At 36.8% G+C, this 15,474-nt stretch overlaps 1 protein-coding gene across 1 annotated transcript; it reads left to right on the top strand.

Annotated features, from left to right (window-relative positions):
• The first annotated feature begins 729 nt into the window (after window positions 1–729).
• On the top strand, window positions 730–1,365 carry LOC149949796 (uncharacterized). Its single transcript, XM_090169503.1, has one exon. The coding sequence runs from the start codon at window positions 730–732 to the stop codon at window positions 1,363–1,365; it is 636 nt and encodes a 211-aa protein (XP_090025629.1).
• Window positions 1,366–15,474: the final 14,109 nt, after the last annotated feature.

Genomic DNA, 15,474 nt, shown 5'->3' on the forward strand with positions numbered 1-15,474 from the left:
ACAATTGTTGCAAGAAGTAAAACTCCATGACAAGCCAAAATCTGTATTAGGGAAATCCACTTGCAATACACAGTCAACTATTGGAACACAAACTTCCATCGTTCAAATGACTGAAGTAGCATTACAAACATCTACTAAAAGGAAGAATATCGGAATTCAGGCATTAATCCAAACAAAGGTCTGTGACTTTAGTGCGCAAATAGATAGTGTTCCAAAAGCTGATGCTGAAACTCAAACAGAAATAATTGAAGTGGCTATAAAAGAAACTCAAACTAGCTTCAGAGTTATTGAGATGTTTGAATTGGAAGCATGTGAAATTAAATGTGGAGAATCATTAAATGAAATTGAGGCTTTAAAATGTAAACTTAAAGAGGTTGAAAATCAAATTAGAAAGTTTCAAGACGATGCCATATTATTAAATTGCAAAATAGAAAAACTTCAATGCGAACTAGATATCAGAAACTGTGTTCAATCCACATTTGTTAATGACAATTGTCATACTAAGTTTTTTACTGGATTGGAAACTTACCCAGTTCTGTTAACTTTGTACAATGGAGTTGAAAGTTACTTGTGCCAAAATTCCAAATTGACCCCGTTTCAGCAATTAATCTTGACATTGCTGAAACTTAGAATTGCTTCAAGCTATAGGGACTTAGCCTATAGATTCAATATTTCTGAAATGTAGTATCCAGATTATTTTACGCATGTCTGAATGTTTTATACAAGCGTATGTCAAAATTTATCTACTGGCCAGACAGAGAAGAGCTTCAAAGAACCATGCCAATGTGCTTTAGAGATAAGTTTGGTCAAAAGGTTGCAGTTATTATTGACTGCTTCGAAGTTTTTACAGAGAAACCGTCAAATATTTTAACAAAAGCTGGAACATGGTCCAGCTACAAGCATCAAAATACAGCTAAGTTCCTCATTGGAATAACACCACAGGGAACAATTAGTTTCCTGTTCAAAGCTTGGGTTGGAAGGGTTAGTGATAAGCGTTTGACAGAGGACTGTGGTTTCTTGGATAAGCTCTTGCCAGGAGATGTAATTTCAGCAGACCGTGGTTTTAAAATAGAGGATTCCGTTGGATTGTATTATGCTACTGTTAAACTTCCGGCATTTCGAGATAGAGGAAAAAAGCAGTTAGACCCCTGTAAAGTAGAGGAAACAAGAAAAATAGCAAATGTACGTATTCACGTGGAAAGGGTGATAGGTACCGTGAGACAGAAATACGCTATTTTATTCTCTAAACTTCCAATCGAAATGTTACACACTGTAGATGGGGAGCAGGTAGCGACCATAGATAAGATTGCATTAGTTGCATGCGCTTTAACAAATCTTTGCAAGTCAGTAGTACCATTTGAGTAAAATTTTAATTAGAAAACTTAAGTACAATTAAATAAGTATACTCAAAGGTTTTTAAAAAAAAATTATAAAAATATAAAGCAAATAGGTGTTTTTTTAAATAAATTTAATAAAAATGATAAACAATTAGTGTTATAGAAATCAAGTTGGTTTTTTTACATTCCTTTTTTTACTTTTATTTGTAAGATTTAACTTGGCACAAACCGGACAAAACCATTTTCCTTTAGGCACATCATTCATGTCAATTTTTAGACAATCCAAGTGAAACCACCGCAATTGGCAAATTTCAAAATCACAGCCAATCATATCACCTTCATCACTGCCTCCACAATAACAGTGCTTCACTTCTTCCTTTTTCTTCTGGATGTTATTTATGGAAACGAAGGAAAGTGGATTATTGCTTAAAAATACATCTTTGGATGTCGATGGGAGTTCCAAAATATCAAATTTTTTTGGACAAGGAATCCCCTTTTGGGGTGTTGATGGAAGCTCTAAAATATCACAATTTCCAGAAATAGGGATCCTTTTTTTGTTTTTAGCTGGAATGCCTTTCTTTGTTTTATTACCAGGAATGCCTTTTTTAGTTTTGGTACTAGGAACATTTAAATTGGCTTTATCACTAAGAACTTCTTTCGCTGTATCAATTATCGAAATATCATAAGCTGTTACTGTATCACTAACACCCTTATTAATTTGAGCTTCGCAAGCTGGTTGTTCAATTTTATCAGAAGTAAAAAACTTGGCTACAAGTTCAGGTACAATATCTCGGTAGAAAAACTTGCTTGCTTTTTCCAAAGCTTCACGGAAGAACTTTTCATCTGGCTGAATTCTTTCAATGTGGAGGTCTTTCGTAGTCCAAACACAAAAATCTGAATATGCAGATTTGGTGATAAATATTTGAAATTGGACTTGATAATAGTAAGGGTGCAAATGACTCAAGAAAAATCCAGAGTTGGTTTCTTTTAAGCAAGAATTTTTGTTTTTGGAATAAACAGAATCATTTCTCATTGAGAAAGGGCATTTCAGTTCGAAGAATACTCGTTATTAAGGCATAACCCTGAACTGGCGACTGAAAAATTAGAGTGTTGCTGCGATTGAATATCACAGTAAGCCTTTCGAGCTACAGCTTCTTTTTCACACCCCCAGTTGGTTGCCTCAGTCTTGAAATTGAATGAGTTCGGATAACAAATTGTGTTTATTAACGAAATGGATGGCATCGCAGGATCAGAACTACAGCATCTTTTGGCATTTGAAGCCGTTATTCTTCCAGCTCGGAAACGGTTCCAAAGATTTGAATTGCTCTGAAGCCTTGTATCTTTTTCAAGAGCCAAAGCTTGCTGGTCATTGAAACCTATTTCCACATTCTCACAAAAATTAAGTAAATTAGGAAATAATAAAGCTTGAGTTCCTTCATCAAAGAGGGAAGTTAAGAGTGGTGGGTATTTTGGGCCAAGGCACTTAGGTATAAAATCCTTTTGATATTTTCCAAGCACGCTAAAAATTGCCAATTTATTATCAGCTTTATGAAATTCTTGACACCACGCATTAAATTCTTCACTAGATATTTCAGGGACATCTTTTTGTTTTCTTATGTCGCTGATGGGTTTTGTATGAGCTATGACTTCAGAGTTTACAACGCTTTCTAGATGTACCTTTTTCTTTTGTGGAGTTTTAAAATCTGCTTTATACAATGGATAAACTTCTACTCCTTTTGTAGAAGGAACACCCCATTTCTTTTTTTCTCCAGTGCAGCTCTTAGTTTCGCGATATCTTACTGCATATTCTATGAAAAATAATAGGGCAGCTACATGAGTGCAGCACTCGTCCAACCCAGCAACACAGGTGCAGTGGGCACCCAAAATGTGGCCTTGTTCGTCAGTTATAACCCAGCTGTATAAAGGCTCGTCCCTTAAAGATTGCGAGTGCAAAACCTATGACAATAACACAATAAATACTTGTTGGATAAAATATTTCAAAAAGCTTACCGAGCATTTGACAATGTAGTTTTTTCCTATCTGCTTTACTCGGACATCACGTACGAACCCATTGAGAAACTGATTAAAGGCGCCAAGGCTTTTCCTGTTGTTAAGTTGCTCATCCGTATATGGCGATATGCCATTAATTAAATAATGGTAGAGGTGTCCGTACTCCATGGGAGGCAAAAACTCAAACCCATATCCTACACCTTTATGTTCGCCATCCCCGTGAACTTGTGCCAACTCACTTGGGTCCATTTTATATGGGTCTACGTTGTTGATAAGTTTTATCTTTTCAAAATACCTCTTTTTAGCGTGTGTAGGAATTTGATCTAAATAATCTGAAGGATATTCTTTCTTATCTTTTTTAGGTCTACCCATGGCTACATTTTTTTCAACCCAATATGGCGTACGCGCGTGTTTTTTAAATAAATTCCTAAATTATAACAAACTAGATGGCACCACAGTCGCAACAAAAAAAAAACCCTACGTCACCAAAACTGTTTTTCCCCTCCAATGTTAATTCCCTATTGGTCCCAACGTCGCTGCTTGTATTAAAGCTGGTTCCAACTTCGCTGCTTGTATTAAAGCTAGTTCTAACTTCGCTGCTTATTCTGTCTTCGATATTTGTGTGAACACGACGCTCTTCTCTATTTGGATGAAGGCTAGAGCTGATATCATTTAGTTCGGCATCTATATGAAAATTAGTCAGAGTTCAAGTTCAAGTTCAAGTTCAAGTGATGCCAGGTGATACATGGTAATGATGACCAAGATGTTGGCTAGGATAAGGATAGTTTTTGGTAGGCCGTCCTTCCACAAAATGTAGGGAACATACTTAGAAGTTAAGAAAATTAGTAAGCGTAACAAAAGCTAGAACATGTCAGTAACTACCGAAGATCTTCTCTTTGGATAATAATACAGTCTTTGTAGTGCGCGAATCCATTTAAGTTTTTCGGCTTCTTCCTGAGGGAAAAAGTGTAAACCATAAGGAACAAGGCACGGACAATCTTTTTTAGCTAATGGTAAGTCGATCTTGGCAATCTCGGTGAATATTACACTCTGAGGCTTTCCAAATCCTCAAATTTTTATCTGTACTTACACAGTTAATTACCGAACAGTATCTACCTGGATTTCTATAATTCATTTTAATGAATGATTAGGTTTCCAAGTTTTTAAATATTAAAAAAAATAACCAGTTCCAAGCTCAAATGCAAACGTAGAAAAATCATAAGCGGACGAACGATAATAGTTATCTCAGTTGGTCATAGATAGCGCCACCATCAACAATATAGCGTATCGCAATGGCGGCGCCCTTAAAAAACTCTTGGTAAATCCCGTATAGTGCCTCTATTTCTTTTCTATCTCTATGTTACTACCGGAACCAGGCTTGGAAATAAGGTTTATTTCTAAACTGGTCTATTTGGCCAGTGACTCCCAACTCTTGAATTATATAAGTGGTCACGTAGACCAGTTGGTTAATAAGATAACTTTGTATTAATAAACTGGACACTGGGCCAGTGAACCCCTAGCTTTTGAATAAAAAAACTGGTCCGAGCAATTAATAAACTGGTCTTTGACCCAGTGACCACCACTTATTTCCAAGCAGACTTGTAAATAGTGTATATTTTTAAGGGAGTCCACTGGACCCGGACCCCTCCGCCGATCTATTTTTTCGACGGGTTCCGGACTCTTCCCTCTTTCTTCGCCCCCATCGTTTAAATTTATATGTTCTTTAATCTCTCTTTATTCCTCCATATTATATTCGAAAATAAATGGCACCTAACCAGGCAAAGCCTATACAATTTGTATTGTAATTATAAAAGTGACAGTCAGTAATCGAACTACAGCATCAAAGTTGACATATTTTCATATATAATCGTGATCGGGTAAATAAAAATGCTCGTAAATATTATCACAATTAATTTAACCATGAAAGTCTTCATTCCAAACCTATAAAGCTTAATTTTTTTTCTACCTTTATTCATTTTAATAAAGCAAAATTTTGGTCTTCAATGGCACTGTTACAATTACTGTGCCTAAGGGAATACAGAGCAAGACTATTAATTATGGACTAATAATTTCTAAGACTAACGAAATATGGAAATTATTCCCCACACGGACCACACCTGTTTAAGTTAGAAGAGGTTTTTCCCTGGTAGGCCCAAGTTTTCCAAATTTTTCACTGGTCATTGTCAATTTCTATACGCCTCACAGATAAGTGATAGGGGAGCTCTAGCTCCGTCGGGAGTCCGACTAATATTCGGAGAGCTGAAATAGTGGCGGTCAGTATACACTATACAGATGCCTCAAAGATAAAAATAATCAACTTTTTATTTAATTCTCGAAATTTTCCCTCTTTTTACACAGCTAATGATATAATTTGAGGGAGTCCCGTGGACTCTTTACCCCCTTCTAAAGACATTTTTTTAGGAGTCACGTGATATTTTTCAGGGGTTTTTGACGCGTGGACTGCCGCTATTTACAAGTCTGTTTCCAAGCCTGACCGGAACCACTCTTTGAGTTCTGATTGGTTGAAACTTGTCAATCGTCTGCAACGGCTCTTTACATATTTTTCAGTCATACGCATAGAGAGTCGGGGTGCGCTCTTGCTTGTTCCGGAAAATTCATTCCCCCGTCGTATCTATAAGATTGACAAAAATACGTGGCACCACCCATGTGCTAGTGGGGAAACTAAGAGATTGAAATTGAAAGTTTCAAAAACTAAACTTTATAGCATACGTAACATAATTACTTATAAGTATGCCACTGTACCTTTATTCCACTCAAAAATCTTCACTAACGGTTTGTTTCACCACGAACCAGTAAAAAGGTAGACTACGTTAGATTTTAACCTTTTTATTCATCCTAGTAATTTTGGGAGTAACATTATTGGCTACTAACATATGTATTTAAGCCAATGGAGAACCTCTAAATTTAGAAGAAATTTTTGGTGTCGGAATTTTAGTCAGCCCAATGTAGCTTTATTGAAATTCATAAACTCGGTCGGTTTGTGCGGTTGAAGTTAAATAATGAGTAGTTTAGAAAAAAGGTTGGGGAAAATATTATTAATTATATATGTGGTTTTGTCGTAATGAAACTTAGAAAAGAATTAAAATGCCAAACGTGTTTAACTGTTTTAGACAAAAGAAACCCTCCACTAACAGATCATTACTATGCAAAAGACCTAACTAAACTTCTATTCCTTTTAAAGGACAAGGGTGGACTATGTCACCCATCGACTTATGTTGTTAAAATTTGTAGTTTAGCTGCGAAAGCCGTGAGGTTCTTTGGACCAATAAAAACCGTCGCTAAAAACATCAATTTAAAAATACAGTGTTTGGTTATGCGCCAGTTACTCTCAGTAGACATTTTCCCAACATTAAATGAGCACATGTTTGATGACGAACTTGACTCGCAACACCATCTTATTGCTCTGATCAAAAGAATCATCCATATTTATGTTGAACATACGACTAAGGAAAATTAGCACAGACATTAATGATCAACTCCAGAAAGAAGCTATTAGGAAAAAACTCACCAAGTTAATCCTTTTCCAAGGACAATAAAACCTCTCCAATTTTAAGGTTATTTCTTCTTTGGTAATATCAAGTCTACAGGCTACTTTTGATAATTATTTACTTATTACTCGTAATTTTATTTAATTTTATTATTGTAGGTAATTACACCTTTTTTATCTCATACATTTAGTAAATTAATAAATTTTTCTTTCGAGCAATATACAATCTTCCGTTGTCCACCTCAAAAGCACAACAAGTGAATACAAGATTTTTCCGAGTGTAGGTGGCGCCACGTATTTTGGTCCCTCTGATACATAAGACGCGGGGGTTGACACTCGGCTTCACTCTCGCAGAATTCACTGGGTCTCTACTTATCTCTATGGTCATATGGAGTCACGGAATCAAGGCCCGTACGAGATTCCTCGAAGTGACGGACCCCTCGCTTCTAATTATTTGAAACTTGCCGATCGTCTGCAACGGCTCTTTACATATTTTTCCTTATACCTTATTAGATTTCTATGGACTAGACGTTAAAATTGAAATAGCAGACAGCGTTTACCTTAAATCAAGTGTCGGCTGTCTGCAAAAGAAAAACCCTTTCGGCTGTGCTAACCAGGCTTAGAAATAAGGTTTATTTCTAAACTGGTCTATTTGGCCAGTGACTCCCAACTCTTGAATTATTTAAGTGCTCACCTAGACCAGTTGGTTAATTTTACGGTAGATAATTTTGAATTAATAAACTGGACACTGGACAGAGGTTGTTCCTGATATCATGAAAACAGCAGCGTGATTCCCATAGTTTGAAGTCCTAAAAGTTCCGTAGTCCTCAAGTCCATCAATTGAATCAGCTTTTTTATCGTATTGCAGACATTCCTTTAAAGCCATTTCATCTACAGTTACAACAGTGAGTTTCTCTTCTTCAGTCATTGTGTGAACTTTCAACTTTAATAGTTCGATAATTTCATTTTGGAACCCAGTTTGACAAGGAACATTTTCTAACCACTTCAACTTCCGTCACTCCATTTTCCAAGTGCGCAACCAGCCCAGTAACTTATGTTTGCTGTTCGTGACTATGATAAAGATATTAACAATATATTTTCCAAATGGGACCAGTTGTGAAATAAATAGGGCAAGAGTAACTTTTCCTTTGCAGAACAAATCTGTGATAAATTGTAAAAATTTAAAACAAAACGTGATATTTAATCAGTCTAATCTGTGATAAATTTAAGAACCTGAAGTATAGTAGTATTAATTTTTAAAACGAAATATGATGTACTTTTTCTACTCTGTGATAAATTTAAATTCTTAAACTGTTTACTTTTCATTTGAAAAATTTGGGTTTTTGTAAATTGGCTAACACGCAAGACATATGTGACCTTTACGATCTGCACAAGGAATCTTTTCAATTTCTAACTTGTCCAGGATACCATGCAACTTTATTCGTTGTATCGCTTGTTCAACCTGAATTCTAACACTCGCAATTTTATAAATTTCACCAACAGCCTCTTTAGGAAACTGCTCGTTCTTATGACCAAAAGGGGGCATAACTAAAATGGCATCTAGTTCTTTTAAATTGGTTTTAATATGTGGAAAACCCTTGTCTGACATAATTACATTATTTTTCTCTATTAAATCCAGTATTTCACATTCAATAGTCACAGCACTATCTGAAGTTCTACCACCATAGCCTTTAGATATTTTAAGGTATGACGCCTTTTATAGCTTAAATAGAAACGAACCTGTTGTGCTACTGAGGCTGGTTGTTCCACTTTAATTTCTGTGTAGTCAATTATTTCTCGGCAGTCTGTATATTAACTTTTGAAGGACTCAGCCATCTTTTCTTTTATCGTGAACATACTTGGCCAATAGATCCAATCTTTAGTTTTGTCCGAGAGTGTTATTAAAACATCCGTAAATATTATTTCAACTGTGGTTCGGTGTATGCCCCAAATGACGCCCAAAGCTGATGAACTTAAGCCCAACTTCATTTTCATTAGGAATATAAATAGGCGGTTTTCTTTTGAAATTTTGGCATGAGCTGCGAGTTGACCTGGGATTATATTCTGTAAAGAGAAAGAGATGTCGATTGACGTCTCTTTCGATCTCGATCGCCCCTCGATCAGGAGCGGATCCAGGCCATCAAGTAAGGAGGGGCGATCATGGGCATTCAAAAGTCGTCTGCTATTTCTTCACAAATTTAGCTGGCATGTATTAAAGTAGATGGCGCTATCGTTTCTAAGCTCGAAGCCTATATGGAGCATGAAAATGTAACATTTAGCTCTCATTTCCGTTTGCTTAAACGAAGTACTTTTTACAACTAGAAAGTCTAGTATACTCTAGTGTCTCTCTAAAATTTGAAAACACGTAAAGAGTAGATTGAAAAGGCAGTTTGTCAGAATTTATAGCCCGGTGTACCTAGTAACAGAGACCATACCACCGGAGGCCTATCATCATAGTGCCCTACGCCAGCGTCCCCAAGCCCGGATAGGTGACAAATCCAGCATGGGTAGCAGAACCCTACTACTGATGGTCGCACCTTTGACGCAAGCCACTCAACCCAGCAGAAGGTGCAGCAACGGGTGGACCAATCCCCACTTCGCACACAGCAGTGGGATTAAGAGTGGATGCTATAGCAACTCCAGCCGACACCCTACTGTAACGTTTCAACATTTATGAACAACCCCCATATTTTAACCGAGTGGCTAGCTCTATTAACCGTGGTTTTCCCGAGTGCGCGAGGACTGGTGTTTCCGCGTATTTCGCGATTGTTTGAAACACCACGCCGGCCAGCAAGCCTATGGAAAGTTTCCGACCTTGGAGCAACTCTTTTCAACCCCGTAGGGACGGAAGCCCTGTGTCACCCGAAGTGCATAAAAGGGGACACGTGCTTAAACTCTGCCTTCTTCCCGAATTCACCCTCAGTGCGCTCTCTGATCCCTGCGTTCCACGAGACTCGTCTCCTTCCCAAGATGTGGGCGGTCGCCTGACCCGACTGACAAACTTTCAACCGGGCGAATGTATCTCTTTTTCCGCGCCCGTACTTCGCGCTAGGCGCTCTACAAGACTCCGCGGACGAACAACCACCGGACAGCCAACTCATTATCATCTTATAAAAGACGTAAGAACTTTTTATCTTCAAGGAGAACCCAGCCACCGAACACCCCTAACTCTTAAACTCGTAAAGCACCAAACTGTTTCAATTATCATTAAAATACAAACCTTTAAACCTTACCAATGTCGACACTTTACTTTTATACCTAAGTTATTTACTAAAACCCCTAGACCAAATTAATCGGACCCAATAACTACTTTAAACACATATTTATCCCAAAAAGTGTCACACTACCTATGAAGGTAAAGAGTCAAACCCTTTGGAGAGAGCTCCTAAAGGGGAACGACGAGCACACAGCAGCCCGCATAACCGGGCACAGCTGGCACCGGAGATCCCGGTGGGAGTCCAAAAGGCCGGGAGATGGGTCCGCCGTGCCCTCATACGGAGGCTCGCCGCCCCACAGCAGGCTACCCAATCCGCCGAGGCGACCAGTGTGCCTGGACCCTCTCCGTTAGCCTGAACCGAAGCTCAGTATCAAGCCCAAAACCTGACCGAAGTCGGAGGTGGAGATAGGACCATTTGATCAGAGCTAACATCTCCCAGTGCGCCACCGCCCTTATGGGTTACAAGAGCCGGACCCCGACTCCCCGGTAAAGCCACCAGTTTTTGCACACTCTAACCCATTTAGGGCCAGATTGAAAAGGCAGAACAAGTAACGTGTTTAGCTGCCGCTTTAGGCAGTTAGGAAAGTTTTGTTATGTTTTTTCAAGTATTCTAAGGGGGGAAGGGGGGATCGCCCCCATCGCCCCCCTATGGATCCGCCCCTGTCCTCGATAAACGCTATTCTATAATGAATTGGACGAAAACATTTTATCGATAATCGAATGATTTCTGGAAGGAGATTTCGACAGGTCTTGGGCAGTAGATAACTTTATCGAATAGGATATCCTCCATTCATAGCCGGATATCCCAAAATTATCTCTCCCTTTCACTCTGCTGATAAAATGGCGTTGATGTTTGCTCGCCTTGAGCTTTTAAGAGTAGCTAGAGAGATTAATGAAAGGTATAATAGACGAGATTTAAGAAGACATAGGGGTCGTACTTCGTAGGGATGAATCTAAAGCCTTCGAATTAAACGAAATTAATTTTCACCGATAATTTCGTCTCGAAAAACGTCTTGTTGTAGAATTATGCCAAGGATTGGCTGGAAAAAGAAAAACCAATTAACCAATTAAAATTCAATATGAACATGGAAATGCAGGAAATTGGTATCATCTTTCTACTTCTGTCATCGGCAGTTACAGTATACATAATTTTTACTTCCCCTACGAGTAATATTTTACCGTTGCCTACATTGTGCATGGCTTGATTTGCATTCTTGATTACTTCAATCTGCACCCACATTTTTCTATAATTTCTCAATACGCAATTGCATTTTTGCTTTTAAACATTTTGATCCCAGTTCATTTGCTGACTCAAATTGTTATGATTTTTAGGTACTAATAGCTTTACGCTTTTTCGTGGTTGGCTCCTACCAGTTATGCGTTGGACAAGACCTATTTATGAACGTATAAGTCAACCAATAGTGAGTAGGTTACTAATCGAAGTTACCAATGTTATGATCAATCTATTGGGAAATAAATGGATTAAATTTCCAAGAATGAAGTTAGTCGAGCGGCCATCAAAATGAGGTTAGATTTCAATTTTATTTTTATAAATATAAAGCTTATCTAAATTTTAATATTTCCAGGTTCATGGAAAAAACTAATTTTCCAGGAGTTTTGGGAGCAATCTACTGTACACACGTTGACATTGCTAAGCCACCAAAAGTTAATGGTGTCAACCTTGAATATTTATACGTTAACCGGAAAAATCACCATTCCATTAATGTCCAACTAATAAGACTAGTGTATATTTTTGCTTTTCATGTTTGACTATATATTTTTATTGTTTAATAGATATGTGATTACGATCTAGTAATTCTTCAAGCAAATGTACAGTTTCCAGGCGCCACACACGATACTTACATCTTTAAAGGGCAACGCAAGTGAGCTGGCATTTGTGTGAATATGTATGCAAAGTACGAAACTTACGGTAAACTCTGCGTGGTCTCGGCAGTACCGAGTGGGGGTGTAGGGGGTTAAAAAGCACGTTGCTTTTTCTTTATTAATAATAATAATAATAATAATAATAATAATAATAATAATAATCAGCTAGGCTAATACCCAAGGCACCACCTTAAGAAATCAGACATTTTGGAATATTTAGAACGAATGTTTCTTGAAGGCGTTATTAAATGATATTGGCTACTAGGTAAATAGGTTTTATGCAAATAATTGGAAAAATAAAAAAAAACAAACAAATTGTAGGTGATAGCGGCTATCCACTTTGCCCATGGATAATGACATCTATAATAGATCCTCCTGCCAATTCACCACAATAAAGATATTCTAAATGTCAGCAATCTGCAAGATCTGTTATTGAAAGGCGTAATGCTTGTTTTCCACTAGCGCGCGTCATAATGTTATTTTCTTTACGCGCGTAAAAACGTTTGAACGTTTCAAAGCTGAGAATCGCGTCGTTGCGCGCGCTAGTGGAAAACAAGCTTAATGGTGTTCTGAAACAACGCTTTGGCTGTCTATTGAAAGATAGAACACTACATTTCAAACCTGAAAAAGGAGCAAAAATTATAATATATTGCTGCATTATTTTACACAACATTTGTATACTGGGCAGTAGCGCCGCCAGGATTTTTTCCCAAGTAGGCACCGATGAATTTAGAGGCCCCCTCTACGCAATAATTTCACTTTTTTTTCCTTTTAACTAAACTCTCCGTTTTGAAAGAGTTCACCGTGTTTCTTTTTGCAAAATTATGTGAATCTAAAATTAAATTAATTTTTTCACTTGTCCCCCAGTTTAACCAACATTTAGATATCCAATATCCCCAATTCCAATAATCCCTTATTTTAAATATTAAAGTCGTTTTACTCAATGAATGACACTCTGCGATTAGAGCTCTTCCCAAATTCATCAACCACTAACGTCGGATGTTCTTTTAAATGATTCGATAAATCTCGATTAATGGATAATGTGGCCAGGTTGGGAAGTCTATCCTCTCGCATTGTTGTCCGTATAGACGCGATTCAATTCTATTCGAGGAACTGAAACTCCTTTCAGAAATAGTATTGGCCACGGGAATACACGGAACAACTTTCTAGTACTTAACTAAGTCGGGAAAGCCACCTTCCATCGTCATTAGATAGTGATAACAGTCTGTTACGCTTTTCAAATTTTTCGATTTTATTAAATTTCTGGCTATTTTAATTTGACCTTTCAATGAATCTAGGTCGAAATTAAAGCGAGTGTATATTTGGAAGTGGGCTAGGACGTCATTTTCTACGAGAAAGTTTTCCGAGTCGGGGTCAGACGCAGTTATTCCTTTAATTAGGCTATTATTGTCTAAAAATCTGTTTTTCATTTCTGATATAAATTTATCGATTATTTGGTAGTAAGTTGATCTCAACTGTTCATTTAAGGTCTTTGCTTCAGTGTCTGGGTTTCCTGTTGTACACGCCTTACCAAAATGGGAGTCTTATTTTAGTCGCCAATTAGTCTCAATGTAGGATTAAGGGTTTTTAAGTATTATGTAAGCATTAAAAACTGAGACCAGAATTGTGGGTCTTAAATAAAATCTATTTTAGTCTCAATAAAAGAGTTTTATTATTATATATTTAAATGAAACTCATTTTAGTCTCAGTTAGGAAGACTCATTTCTGGAGACTTGAAAGAAGTTTAATTGAGAGTTGATTATGAGTTACAATATTATATTAAAATAAGAGTTATTTAAGACTTCACTTTAGTCTCATATTTGAAGACTCATATTTGGGGACTTGAAAGAGACTTATTTGAGAGTCTACTATGGGTTAGAATTTTAGATAAAAATAAGAGTCATTTAATTAAGACTTCACTTAAGTCTCATATGGGGAGATTCATTTCTGGGGACTTGGAAAGATACATAATTGAGAGTTGCTTAGGGGTAACAATTTGAAGTTAAACTAAAATTAATCGTAAATTTTATGTTAAACTTTCGACTGGATCCTCTTAACTAGCTATTTTTGTAGGGTTATCTAAAACAAATTTCGCTCACGTGCCGCGCAATTTATATAAATATATGTACATTAGTCCAAACAATACACCAAATATTTTATATGATCTACTGTACTATACTTTTAAATTATACTTTAAAATTATATTGTAGTAAAGTCCAAACAACTGAACTAATCTTCATGAGTTTAACTATATTGGCCCCTTAAGATTAATATTAAACAGGTAATGGATTTGCAACTTAAATCTTGAAGCTTGGTTACAAAATGGTCATACGGGATTGGCTGGCTATATTTGGTTAAGCTAAACTTACTTAAAATTTGTAATAAAATAACAGTTTAAATTTTTTAAGTCTATTTACTAAATAATATACTTGAAATTCTTAAAATAGGATATTTCATTTCAAGTAAAATTAATTCTAAGTACGAGTGTGTAAAACAACTGAACTGGGTCAAAAATAGCCTAGCATCTAGCGCCATCCTTGAAGTCTGGAGATTTTAAAACTTGCAATCCAGCATGGCAGCTGAACAAAGTAGTCATTTTTGATTTAGTATTTGAGTAGCCAGCTAGAGGGGCATTATAAAATTAGATATTCAGATAATAATTTTGTTTTTTCAAAGGATACCCGAGCGTTAAAACTACCTGCTATATAGCGATCGCCATGCAATAATTGGTGAAGAATTTCACTAAAGATTGCAGTGGACTGCTCACATACAGGGCACCTGGATGTATATTAGTTTTATTGATATCGGCAGATTTCCAATTATTGCTAGAGTTAACCCTTACCAAAATCGTGACTGTCACTTTTAAGCTTAATAAGGTTTTATTTAAAGCTGCTACAGTTCCAAATATAGCTTCAAATCAGATTTAATTCATACTTATTCTGAGACTAATGAGTCTTAATTACGGTTGCAAAGATCTTGTAAAATGATGTTTTAAATAAGTATGCAATTTTTCTGAAATTTAAAAATAATAACGATCTCCCCCGAGAGAGTACATGTACTGAAAATTTCTATATGTCCGTTTCGTTGTATCCAATTTTTTTAACTCTCATTTTTAAGAGTGTATGTATGTATTTAGCATTATTTGGCATACTTTCGCACTTGGCTTTTAAGTCGGGACAATTTCTCTTTAATAAATATAAAATTTCTACGAAATTGCCCCTGTTCCCATTTTCATCATCCGACCTATGCCCGCGAAGAGCGAGATCTTGTTGGGCGCACAGTACTATTATCTGCACGTGAGCAGCTAAGACATCTCTATTTCTAGCAACGTCTGTTTTATGATGCTGATCAACCTGACATACTATTGAGCCTCGAGATTTCGATTCCAAATAGTCTGAATATTTTTTATAAGAGTGTTGGTGTAAAGATTTAGTCGAAGTAAAGTGTTCTTCGAACTTTTTGGCCATATTTTTTCAGTCCGAAAACCCCTCAATAAATCCCGTATTTCTGCCTCCTAA

This window comes from Leiobunum rupestre, chromosome 3 (genome assembly GCF_980474605.1).
Source record: "Leiobunum rupestre chromosome 3, qqLeiRupe1.1.hap1, whole genome shotgun sequence".
NCBI lineage: Eukaryota > Metazoa > Arthropoda > Arachnida > Opiliones > Sclerosomatidae > Leiobunum > Leiobunum rupestre.

What these genes read in the sequence shown, in the direction of transcription:
- LOC149949796 (XM_090169503.1), top strand. Translation starts at nt 730, where the DNA reads ATGTCAAAATTTATCTACTGGCCAGACAGAGAAGAGCTTCAAAGAACC.